The sequence below is a fragment of the Gopherus evgoodei genome, chromosome 6 (genome assembly GCF_007399415.2).
Source record: "Gopherus evgoodei ecotype Sinaloan lineage chromosome 6, rGopEvg1_v1.p, whole genome shotgun sequence".
Classification (NCBI taxonomy): Eukaryota; Metazoa; Chordata; order Testudines; family Testudinidae; genus Gopherus; species Gopherus evgoodei.
In genome coordinates, this window is record NC_044327.1 from 94,207,622 (window position 1) to 94,220,140 (window position 12,519).

At 37.5% G+C, this 12,519-nt stretch overlaps 1 protein-coding gene across 11 annotated transcripts in view; it reads right to left on the reverse strand.

Moving 5' to 3' along the window:
* Positions 1–2,334: 2,334 nt before the first annotated feature.
* The window catches only part of ERBIN (erbb2 interacting protein), a 229,977-nt gene continuing 219,792 nt past the window's right edge, over positions 2,335–12,519 (reverse strand). For all 11 annotated transcript variants that reach the window (XM_030565991.1, XM_030565992.1, XM_030565997.1 and 8 more), the window contains 3 exons: positions 11,909–12,001; positions 9,746–9,820; positions 2,335–5,429 (listed from right to left, as the gene is read on the reverse strand). In XM_030565991.1, coding sequence (XP_030421851.1) covers positions 5,322–5,429; positions 9,746–9,820; positions 11,909–12,001 — 276 coding nt within the window. In that variant the 3' untranslated portion in view covers positions 2,335–5,321. The remainder of the gene's footprint in view (positions 5,430–9,745; positions 9,821–11,908; positions 12,002–12,519) is intronic.

The window sequence follows — 12,519 nt, forward strand, 5'->3', positions numbered from 1 at the left end:
AGGATGCTAGCACATTCTGCCCTCAGATTATGAATGTGGGTTTCCTGAAGCTAGTCACTAAACCTCTCCAACATTTGAAATACCCAACACCACACAGTCTCTCCACTGACCAAAGTGTCATGTCTTGTCATTAGGACAACTCAACCCCCTTTCTGCATCAAATTCATTACAAAAAAACAGTGAATGTATAACAATTTTAGGTTAGTTTAAAATTACATGTACATAAAGAATTTATTTACTCATAAAAGAAAACATACGTTATTTGAAAAAATCTAGAGCTGTCAAGCGATTAAAAAATTAATCATTATTAATAGCACTGTTAATAAGACAATACCATTTATTTAAATATTTTGGGATGTTTTCTACATTTTCAAATATATTGATTTCAATTACAACACAGAATACAAAGGGTATAGTGCTCACTTTATTTTTGATTAAGAACATAAGAACTGCCATACTGGGTCAGACCAAAGGTCCAGGTAGCCCAGCATCTAGTCTTCCGACAGCGGCCAATGCCAGGTGCCCCAGAATGAATGAACACAACAGGTAATCATCAAGTGATCCATCCCATCGCTCATTCCCAGTTTCTGGCAAACAGAGGCTAGGGATACCATCCCTGCTAGTGCGAGCTAATAGCCGCTGATGGACCTATCCTCCATGAATTTATCTAGTTCTTTTTTGATTCCTGTTATAGTCTTGGCCTTCACAACATCCTCTGGCAAAGAGTTCCACAGGTTGACTGAGCACTGGGTGAAGAAATATTTCCTTCTGTTTGTTTTAAACCTGCTGCCTATTGATTTCATTGGGTTCTTATGTTATGAGTGAATAACACTTTATTTACTTTCTCAACACCAGTCATGATTTTATAGATCTCAATCATATCCCTCCTTAGTCGTCTCTTTTCTGATCTGAAGTCCCAGTCTTTTTAATCTCTCCTCATATGCAAGCCATTCCATACCCCTAATCATTTTTGTTGCACCTTTCTGAACCTTTTCCAATATATCTTGTTTGAGAGGGGGCGACCACATCTGCAGGCAGTATTGAAGATGTGGGCATACCATGGATTTATATAGAGTTAGTATGATATTTTCTGTCTCATCTATCCCTTTCTTAATGATTCCCAACATTCTGTCAAAAAACATTCTTTTTTGACTGCTGCTGCACATTGAGTGGATACTTTCAGAGAACTATCCACAATGGCTCCAAGATCTCTTGAGTGGTAAACAGCTAATTTAGACCCCATCATTGTATATGTATAGTTTGGATTATATTTTCCAATGTGCATTACACTTTGCATTTATCAACACTGAATGTCATCTGCCATTTTGTTGCTCAGTCACCCAGTTTTGAGAGACTGGGAATTAACTATCGTAAGTAGTTTTGTATCATCTGCAAATTTTGCCACCTCACTGTTTACCCTTTTTTCCAGATCATTTATGAATATGTTGAATAGGACTGGTCCCAATACAGACCCCTTTGGGACACCACTATTTACCTCTCTCCATTCTGAAAACTTACCATTTATTCCTACCCTTTGTTTCCTATCCATGAGAGGACCTTCCCACTTATCCCATGACAGCTTGCTTTGCTTAAGGCTTTCTGAATATCTAAGTACACTGTAACTACTGGATTCCCCCTTGTCCACATGCTTGTTGAGTCCTTCAAAGAATTCAAGTAATCCAGTCCTCTCAAATCAGACTGCTCTCCAAAATACCCTCTGATTCTGCTGCCTGACCTCACCCACCCTCTGGGCTGTTGAAGCTAGAGTGGTCACATTGATGCATCACATACCTCTGTGATAAGGGCAGTTGGTTATCCATATTCTTCTGAGGTTCCTGGACACTCCTTAGCAATAAAATAAACCCAAGTAGAAACCAGACCTCATTTACCTAACTGTATTAAAAAAAATTGTCTCAAATTTTTATTCAAAATACAGTGCTTTTCCTATTGGTTTCAATGGAGAACAAGTTTACATCTGTGTTAATATTCCTTGGTTTTGGTTTTGGGTTTGGAAATAGCAGCCTCAATGTAACAACAATGGACATAGCCACAGTTATAGCTGGCTTGGAACTATAAACAGTAATAGTTTTTAGATATATATTTTTTTAAGTGTTTACCTTTAAGTGTCTGACCAAAATTCTGACCCGGTCCTGCAGCACAATCCACTAAAGTAGACGCTTAATCATTCACATGGAATCCTACTAGGCATATGTGAATCTGTACTAATACATTTTGATTAAAGACTGAGGTCTGTATTATGCAAATAATATGAAGCTATAGAAAAATACGTTCTGGAGAACTTTCTAAGTATTAAATAAGTCAGTTACACGCAGCTTTAAAGAGCATTAGTTTATTATCTATTCTCCATGTGTTATCTCATTATATACAAAATTTGGAATGTTGGATAAATGCTGATCAATAAAAACAATTCATAACTGCTGACAAGGAAATAATTCTAAAAATGTAGTACAGCAAATCAATCATCAAGGCTTGATTCTGTGTGTTGCTTATTGCTGTTTGTGTTCATAGAATGCTTTCAAGTATATACACACTTTTTAAACTTCAGTCCAAAAAAGGAAGTCAGAAAAATATTTACATAATAAATACAGGGGAAATTTCATTGTCAGTTGAACTGATTCTTTAATGAATTGTTATGATGAGCAAGAACATTGAGTTGATGTAAACTTTATTAATTTCACACTTGTGTTGATGAATTTGATTTTCTTGCTTGATATTGTTCTCCTCCTCCTGTATTTTGAATGGACTAATTAAACAGATCTCGCCCTTCCCACTCTCCAAAAAACATGAATGCTGATTTTTTTTAACCTCCTAACCATTTTCTATACATTTTTAAAAAACACCAATATTTTCTTTGTAAAATCAATACCATCAATATTTTATTTCATGGTTAATTTGCTAATTTCTTGAAGACAGACTTTGGCCATGTATTTCCACAAGAAGTACTAAACTCCTACAGTTATACCATAGCCAAACCAATGTTTTTGGTAACAGTATTTTTCTGCAATACACAACATAGTTTAAACCTTCTGTTAACATTAAAGAAAAATGTTACAACATTTGCAACAGTAGAAACCCTAACTGAACTATTTAAACCTACTGTATAATATACACCAAGTTAAAATAAGTTCAAGATCAGTAAAGAATCAGTTCTGGTTTTTGGACTTTTCCCTCCTCAAAGTTACAGTTTATGTATCAGGTCAAGTTAAATTAGGATTTATCTGTAAGTATTCCCTTTAAAAGGCAGAGTGTGATTAAAAATAGTATGATTAAAGCAATGAAGATGTGATCATTTTGCATTGTCAATAAAAAATATACTGAGAAATTAAAAAGTCTTAGGGGGGAAAAAGGGAACACGGAAGTCTGCCATTATATAGCTATATTTTTGTTCTTTTCTGTAAAGAGTAAAGCACACAGAAAATAAGTGAATTTTATCAAAATACAGCACACTTCTGCTAATATTAAAAAATCAATTCCTATGTAAATATTACAGAAAATCAACTAAAAATAATATACAAAGTTGTTAAAGGGTTTCAGTTAAAATTATTAGAACCATACACATTACAAGAAGCAACAGATTAACAGTTTTGAAAGAAGTGCAATAATATTGGAGTTCACATATTTAAAAAGTACTGCCTGTTTATTTCAGCTAGCTATGTATAATTCCTTTACGTTCCAGCTCATTTTTCCAAAAACTGAAGTGGGCTGGTGTTTTTGCTAGCTTTATTAAAAAACATTTTATTACATATGGGTTGAAAAGGCAATTTCTACCAGTTTAAAACTATGAACTTATATTTATTAAAAATGAATTGCAACAAATGAATATTGCTCCAATGACGAGCTAATAATTAGCCCTGATTAAAAACAGTTATTGGTCTTCTATGGCACTTTTCCCTGGTCCATAACAACCATGTTTTAATTACCACAGCAGATTATGCAATCTCTACTCAATTACATAGGAAAAAAAGAGAAAAAGTTAATGTTTCAGGCAAACAAAAGTATAATCAAATATTTTATACAGTAATAAGGAACGAAGGCAGCCTGTGGTAAATCACTATTACATTAATATAGTTAGAAACCCTTTAATGACTCTGAAGTGTCTAGTTCACATTTAATGTTTCCTGTAGGAACAGCCCTTTAAGAAATATTGTTACAAACTGGTGGGTTCCAAGTACCCTGTCCTTTTGCTCTACAGTTCCCTACAGCAATTACCCATCACTGTTCAACAGTTTCACAAACTTGCTTTGGTTACCTAGCTCCATGTGTATTGTTTCCTTTTAGTTTAACAAGGCAATGCAAGGCCAAGCAAAAATCAAGATGACTTTCTTAATCCTTCTTTCCTACCATTTACTGTGTGTGTGTTTTGTGGGTTTTACAGGCAACACAATCTTAAAAACTGGCCATTTTTTAATAAATAAGTTTAAAATTGAGTACTTGTTACAAAGAAGATAGAAGTATCACCATTTGCACAAAATCGGGGATTTCCATGGCAGAGAAAAACCTCTTGGCACATCTCCACAGTACAGTTGAAAAAAATTGTGTATGCAAAAAAAACTGAACAACTTGAATCACACATAGCAAATGGATAGTCGATATGAACAAATCCTGAAGAGCTCACAATTATGTAATTACAGTCTTCCTAAAAAGATTATGCTTTTATTGCGTTATTCTAGTGGTAGACATACACTCCCAGACTAACCAAATGTTTCCTTCTTTCTTGATTCCAGAAACTGATAGCAAATAGTTCTTCACTAGGCCTTTAAATTAACCCAACCAGCACCAACTTCCATCTACCCATTCATCTATACAATGTGCACATAGCAAAGCCAACATTTCAAATCCCTTGTCCATATCTAGAGAAGTGGTTTCAGCATAACACATTAATATCCAGTGAATAAACAAAGGCAATAAACAGCTACAGGACAGACAGCCCTGCCATCTGTCCACTGGCTACAACTGAGGCTTCTCACAGCCTTGCACAAAGTTTAGTAATGTGTATGAATTATCCAAAAATAAACCTACCATCTGTACAAAAACAATACAGGTCTGTTCTTGGAGGAGTGATCCTTGATTGCTATAATGCTTAAAAATGTAACCAGGGTTATTCACCATATGCATTTCAAAAATGGTTTCCTGTATGTTCTATACAGTGGTTCTTCCCCATAACCACAAGTTCAATATTTCATTACTGTACAAATTTTGATCATAATTTTTTCAAGTTCCTTTCATATATAAAAATAATCAAAATATTCAGTTTCCCACAAGTCCTTTGATGAATCTTGCTCATTTTTTCCCCACACTATTTATGAAGAAACCTCTCGCAGAATTATGAGTTCTACTGTGTTCTGAAAAGTCTTCAGCAAGGACACCGCTTGTCCATGATCAATATTGATGAAGCTGTATCCATTAGCCTAAGAAGGAAATTATATTTTATTATTAATGTCCCCAGGACATGTTATTTGTAACTTGAGTTACAAATAACAACAGCAAGTTGTTTTTAATTTTAGCAATAAAACTCTATAGGTTTTCACATTATTAGATTGTTCATGGTGTGGCAGAAACATTCTGTATTGTAAGATAGGGAAGTGAACTGATCAGCATGTTTAAGTGTTTGTGGAAGAATTTTCCTCCGAAGATTGGCGACAGGGACACATTTTCAGCTACCCAAAATGGAGGAACCAGAACTGAAAAAGCATATAAATCCCATCTCTCTTTGATTTCGTATGACCGCACCACTAGACAAAGTTAATAAATGGAACACAGGTGCCCTCTCTCACAAAGAAAAAATGAATATAGTATGCTTAACATCATCTTGGTTAATGTCTCATTGTTACATTGCTGATCTATTCGAGAACATACTCATTTAAAGTTGTGCAATGTTTGCTTATAATGTTGTTTGGCCATAGGGGCTGGATCCGGAGTTGGCCAGCAGCCCCCTTATCAGCGCCCCTCCATCCGACCCCAGCACCTCCTGCCTGCCAGCGGCCCTGCAGATCAGTAGGTCCCACTGCCCTCCCCTCCGCCCCCCAGCCTCCTGAACACCCCAAAACATCTGATTGCTGCAGGCAGGCGGCCTGTGGAGGGAGGTGAGGATGTGCACCGCATCCTTGCTCCCCCTCACCCAAGCCTCCGGAACGCTGCAAAATAGCTGTTTTGTGGCCTTCAGGAGGTTGGGGGGAGGAGCGAGGACACGCGTGTTTAGGGAGAGGGAGTGCAGCAGGGGTGGGAAGAGGTGGGGCAGGGGTGGGGTCTTGGGGGAAAGGGTGGAGTGGGTGGCGGGCCTGGGGTTGAGCACCCTCCAGCACTTTGGAAAAAACAGCTAGAGGAGTAACCGGACGATCCACCCTCTTTCACCCTCTGACTCCATCACCTCAACCAAGCTTCACGATCATCATTGTTGTCTAGGGTATTAAACTGTTTGTTTAAAACTTATACTGTATATGTATATAATGTCTTTTGTCTCGCCAAAAAAAAATCCGTGGAACCTAAGCATTTTTACATTAATTCTTATGGGGAAACTGGATTTGGAAGAATATCATTAAGCAAGGAGTTTATGTATATATTGTGCACTGAGTATAATGACTATTGTGCACCACAGTTTTGAAATCTATGGTGGATTAAGTCTATTAAAGGCTGACGTTTATTTTTAAAAAGAGGAGAGGGAGGATTTTACACCCAGTGTGTTACTCTGATGCTCAAGATACTAATTTTTCAACAGGAGTGAGCTCATATAAATTTGTCAGGCAGCCAAATTAGATCCTATCTCTACCCTCAGAGCTCCGAGTCTTCTGCAGTACTTCAGGAGCCACCCACTTCTTAGGGATTTGTCCTTCATTTACAGCAACTGTATTTTTTTCTGGGGGCATCCACCTCTATTATTCCATGGGCTCTGCCCTTTCAAGAAATCCAGTAGCTGACTACTTGTTCAAATCTAGGGGGACTCTCGGTCGTCATCAGTATAGCAGCAGCAGTGTTCACTAAACAAGAGATCACCTCTTAGTGGTGATATCAGAATCATGCAAGCAGGCAACTCTGTAAGGATCTACCCAGCCACCTGCAAATTTATTACCTGCACCTCCATTTTCTTCTACCATATCATTCATGATTAATACAGTAAAAGCTGTGTTATCCGGCACGTTACCAACCAGAAAGCTCTAGAAACTAGTATTTCTGATAGCCATTAAAAGTCCAGTTGGCGTGGAGCTGTCAGGCTCCCTACCTGACTCCGCATCGCTCCCTAGAAGTGGCAACATATTCCTGCTGTTCCTAGGTGAAGGAACAGTCATGGGGGCTCAGTGCGCTGCCCCTACCCCATATGCTGGCTCTGCAGCTCCCATTGGCCAGGAATCGCAGCGAATGTGAGCTGCGGGGCTGGTGCCTGTGGGAAGAGGCAGTGTGCAGAGCTGCCTGGATGCGCCTCAGCCTAGGAGCAGCAGGGACATGTTGCTGCTTGCGGGGCACCACCCACGGTGAGCGCCACCCAGATCTGGCACCAAAAACCCCTCCTGCACCCCAACCTCCAGTTCCCAGTCCCCTCCTGCACTTAAAGTAGTGAATTGTTTAATAAAAAAGAGACTTCATCATGATGTAGCCAAAAGAAGACCACCATAAAGACAAGTAGTATTTAGACACGTCTTCCTGGACAGCTTCAGAAAGCATTGCTGCTATGTTACTGGCATAACAAAGCCATTCAAGTGGAGATTTAAAACCAATTTTTGACTGCTCTCTGTCAGTCATACCTAGAATTTAGCTTAATCTTTGATAAAAGTTAACAGTCCAAACAGATCTGTAGGTTTGAGCTGAACAAGGCTCACTACTTTTTACTACCAAAGCCAAATAAGGAGAATTGTGCAGCATTTAAAATGGGTTGAACTGAGGTAGAGTAGGAGAGTGGGCAAGAGTTAGAAAATTAAACGAGAGTCACGTAAATAAGATGCGTGGCAGCTATATTGTGTTTAAAATGTTACTCCAAATCCTGCCCCTGCAATAACTCCTTAGGTGAGTGTGATCTGCAGCAAGACTTCCATTTTGAAGAGCAAAAGCTGGGTAACTACTCATAAGCCAAGAACTGGACAGTAGTGGCTCTCAACTCTTCCAGACTACTGTACCCCTTTCAAGAGTCTGATTTGTCTTGTGCACTCCCAAGTTTCACCTCACTTAAAAAGTAACAATCAAATATAAAAGTGCCACAGCACAGTTACTGAAAAATTGCTTACTTTCTCATTTTTACCATATAATTATAAAATATTGTACTTTCATTTCAGCGTATACAAAGCAGTATAAAAAAATAATTGTCTATGAAATTTTAGTTTGTTCTGACTTCTCTAGTGCTTTTTATGTAGCCTCTTGTAAAACTAGGCAAATATCTAAATGAGTTGATGTACCCCCTGGAAGAGCTCTGAGTACCCCAAGGTGTACACACACTCCTGGTTGAGAACCATGGCTGTACAGGACCAATTTCAGATCTTAACCTTCCTACTGATATCCAAAGCACATACAAAAAAACCTATACAGCCACCAGTCAGGCCTAAATTTTACATTCTGACGTACATTTAATTTATGTTTTCCTAAGACAGCAATAACCTTCTGAGACCATTCTTTGTATCCAGACCAGGGCTAAAGATATCCAAACACAGAGATGCTTTTGTGCTTTAGAAACACAGAGGTTGTAAAGTGTACAAAGGTGCGATTAGCAGATTTGTGTACAACTGTGGATTCTCTCTTTAGCAGCTTAAGGGAAGCTTCACTAAGCCACACAAACAAATACAAAAGTTGTGTAACTGGCACTATGGCCGCACAGGACAGGTTTTCCATTCTGCCACTGCCAGATCCTGCTTTACAATTTACATGAGAAAAATAGAATCATCACGAATAGCAAAACCTGTCATAGAGCAAAATATGGCCCAGTAGTTCTGAAAAATGAAAGTACCTGTAATTACTGCCTCAGCACATTCACCAGACATTTTCTCTTTGCTCTTTTTCAGAGAATTAATTCCTTCATAAAAACCAACCCACATACAGCCAGTCCAGCAACAATGGGGAAATTTAACTACTGAAATATCATACAAATATCAGGAACAACAATCCATTCCAACAGAAGGCTACCTACCACATATATTTGATTTTACAAAATACGGAACAGTAATTCACACATCCCCCACATGTCTTAATCAACAGTTATGTAAGTCTGCAAACAAACACACATCCACCTAAAACCCAACTGTAAAAATAACAACTATAAAGATTTCTGCACTTATAATGGAAGAGTACTTGCACCGTTTAAGATCCAAAGCCAGTCACATTTCCCAGCACTGATGGGAGGAACTAATTTGCACAGAACTATTTAAGCCTCACTCAGATGGAGGCAATCATTTAATTGGAGCGGCTCAATCTCAAGTCCAAGTCTGTATTCTGGGTGGCTTTATCTTATGTTAGGTAACCTATGTTGTCTATCAGAATGCTTTTACTTTTGTAAGTTGTTTGTTTTTAGGCTGCACTGTGATTGAGATACTAATATATCTGAAAAATACTCAAACATAACGGAGTATAACTGGTTTTCTAAGACTTCTTTTGGAAGAGGTATTGATAAAACTATGTAAAGAATGTAAGTACTAAACTTGAATGCAGTCTGCCACTACTAGCCATAAAAATGAAAGGCACTGACTGACCGAACAAAGATACAGACAAGGACTATGTACATTAAAGAGAATGATTACAATTACAGTACCTGAATTATTTTATCTCCAGGCTGCAACAATTTAGATGCTGGTCCTTCAGGCTGCACTCTGGTTACAAATATACCCTGTAAAAACAAATAGGGTGGAAAAGAAGAATTCTGACTGATCTTATTTAATAGATATTGGAGCAACTTGAAGCCATTGTAACTAAAGATATTCTTTGATTTTTCCACACTAAACAGAAGAGAATGTGAAATACTGAAAAATAATTGATTCATTGGCTTTTATGATTAAAATCTTTTCAGAGATTAAAGACAGAAGAATTGCATTAATTGGAACACTGAAGGGAAAATATTTCTCCATCTGAATTTTAAATTAACCCCTTTGTTTAAATTGCCAGATGTATATCACATGTCAAAATGTAGTACTGACACTCGATGTAACAGCTCTAAGCTAAATCCTTTTCCCTTTAAGAGACATTGTAATTTTAAACTCCATAATTAATTGTTATCTTGTTTATAATGCTTGACGTTTCTAACATCCTACCATTCACCCAAACTAGATTGTCCCCACCACTAACTTTCATGTGCTGTAATTTGGCCAAACTACTTTCATCCCTTTCTATCTCTATTTTCATAGCCTCCCTCCTGCACAAAACTCCAACTTTTTTACAAGTCTCAACTTCCACTCTTCAGTTTCCTCACTTTTGTAAGCCAGTCTCCCTCCCCCACAACCCTACAGTAAAGACAATCAACTTTCGCTTCACAAAACAACAAACAAACTCCAAGTCCCACAGAACTTACTATGTAAGAAGCACTGACAGGCAAATAAATTATTTCTTGTGGCACTATGAGACTAATTTGTGAGGAAAATATGGGAGGAGCTGGAGCACCTTGTATGTGACCAGACAGGAGTAAGCTAACAGGCAATGACTGTGGAGATGAGACGGTAGGGCTAGAGCTAGGTAGTGAGCAAATGGGCATGGGTTGGAGAGAAAATAGAATGGAGTCAATAAGGGAAGGGAAGGGAAGGAAATGAAAGGAAAGGAACACCCTACAAGAATCAGACAACAATGCATTTCAAACACTATCTCAAATCACTTGCTCCTACGTTTGCTTCCCTTCCCCAATCCCTTGCTTATTTTTTGTATACTTAGATTCTAAGCTCTTTGAGGTAGGGGATTCTCTAATATGCCCATGAAGTGCTTAGCACACTTTTATTGTTTATTTTATAGCACCTAAAAGAAATAAACAATAGCACATTTGGATATTTTATAAATAATAATAATACTAATGATAATATTGTTACCGGTAGTTGAAAAAAATAAGGGTCATGGAGAGGTTAATTCCATCTGCCGCTTTCCATCTGTTGTATGGATGGGAAGTGACACAACGCTTAGGGTACGTCTACACTACAGGGTAATTTCGAATTAACTTAAACCGGTTTTATAAAACAGATATTATAAAATCGATTGCACGCAGCCACACTAGGCACATTAATTCGGCGGTGTGCGTCCATGGTCCGAGGCTAGCATCAATTTCCGGAGCATTGCACTGTGGGTAGCTAACCAATAATAACAATAATAACTTAGATTTGCGGCCACACTAACCCTAAATCGATATGTTAATATCGATTTTAGCGTTACTCCTCTCGTTAGGGATGAGTACAGAAATCGATTTAAAGAGCCCTTTAAATCAATATAAAGTGCATTGTAGTGTGGACGGGTACAGCGTTAAATCGATTTAACGCTGTTAAAATCGGTTTAACTGCTTAGTGTGGACCAGGCCTTAGAGAGGAAAAAATTCTGGAGATAACCGCTTTGTTCCAGTCAACACTATTTGGAAAGGCAGTGTGGTGTAGTGGATTGGAAAAGACTGAGAGCTTGAGTCCTAATGTTACCCATCACTGACTCCATACCTGTAGACAAGTCACTTAACCTTTCACCTTCAGTTTTTGTCATTTATTAAATCTCTTAGTGTTTTGAAGATGAAAAGTACTGTATAAATGCTGACTATTGTTTTGCTCTAAATACACTTGGTTCCAATTAAAAACCTCACACGTATGTATGAGATACTGTGTAGTGCACCAAAGAGATAATATGTGCCAGGTCATTTATTATAATTTAAAGTGAAGCATGTCAAATAAACCTATTTTAAGAGTTGTTATAAAGACAAAAGATGTTTTAAACAGGTACATATATATGAAATACTCACATCATCATCAGGTCTGAATGGGTTTCCTCTACCGCCAACTCCTCCTGATATACTAAATCCTAGCTCTGGATCTTTTTCAATTCTCACTCGAATCTAACAAAGTAAAAGAAACTGCCCTGAAAGCTCAGATTCACAGAAATGGACATAGTATAAAATGCTGAATCACTCATATCATATTGTCTAATTACTACAGTTGGAATTATGACCAAACAATAAAAGACTTACATTGGCAAACCGTTGAACTCCATCTCAGTTTTTTTCCTCTCACCATTTTTAATATTAATACAAGGAAGTTTTGAATATGGTAAAAGACATACCCAAAATATCCCCAAAATATCAGCGATCAAAAAACAATAGTAAACTTTACTTTTGGAATGCTGATTAATATTCATACAGATGTTTTTATTTAATTAGTACTAAACAGCCTTCAAATTAACAAAACCACAAAAATAATGAAGAGCCTACTCTGCAGTTCAAAAGAAATAATCATATCTCAAATATAATTTCTGGTAACAGTATGTTAAAACATAATACAGAGCTATAACAGCCAAGTTTTATGGTGTGTTAGTTTAGTTAGATTATAGCACATCTCCTAAGGCTGTAAATCCAGA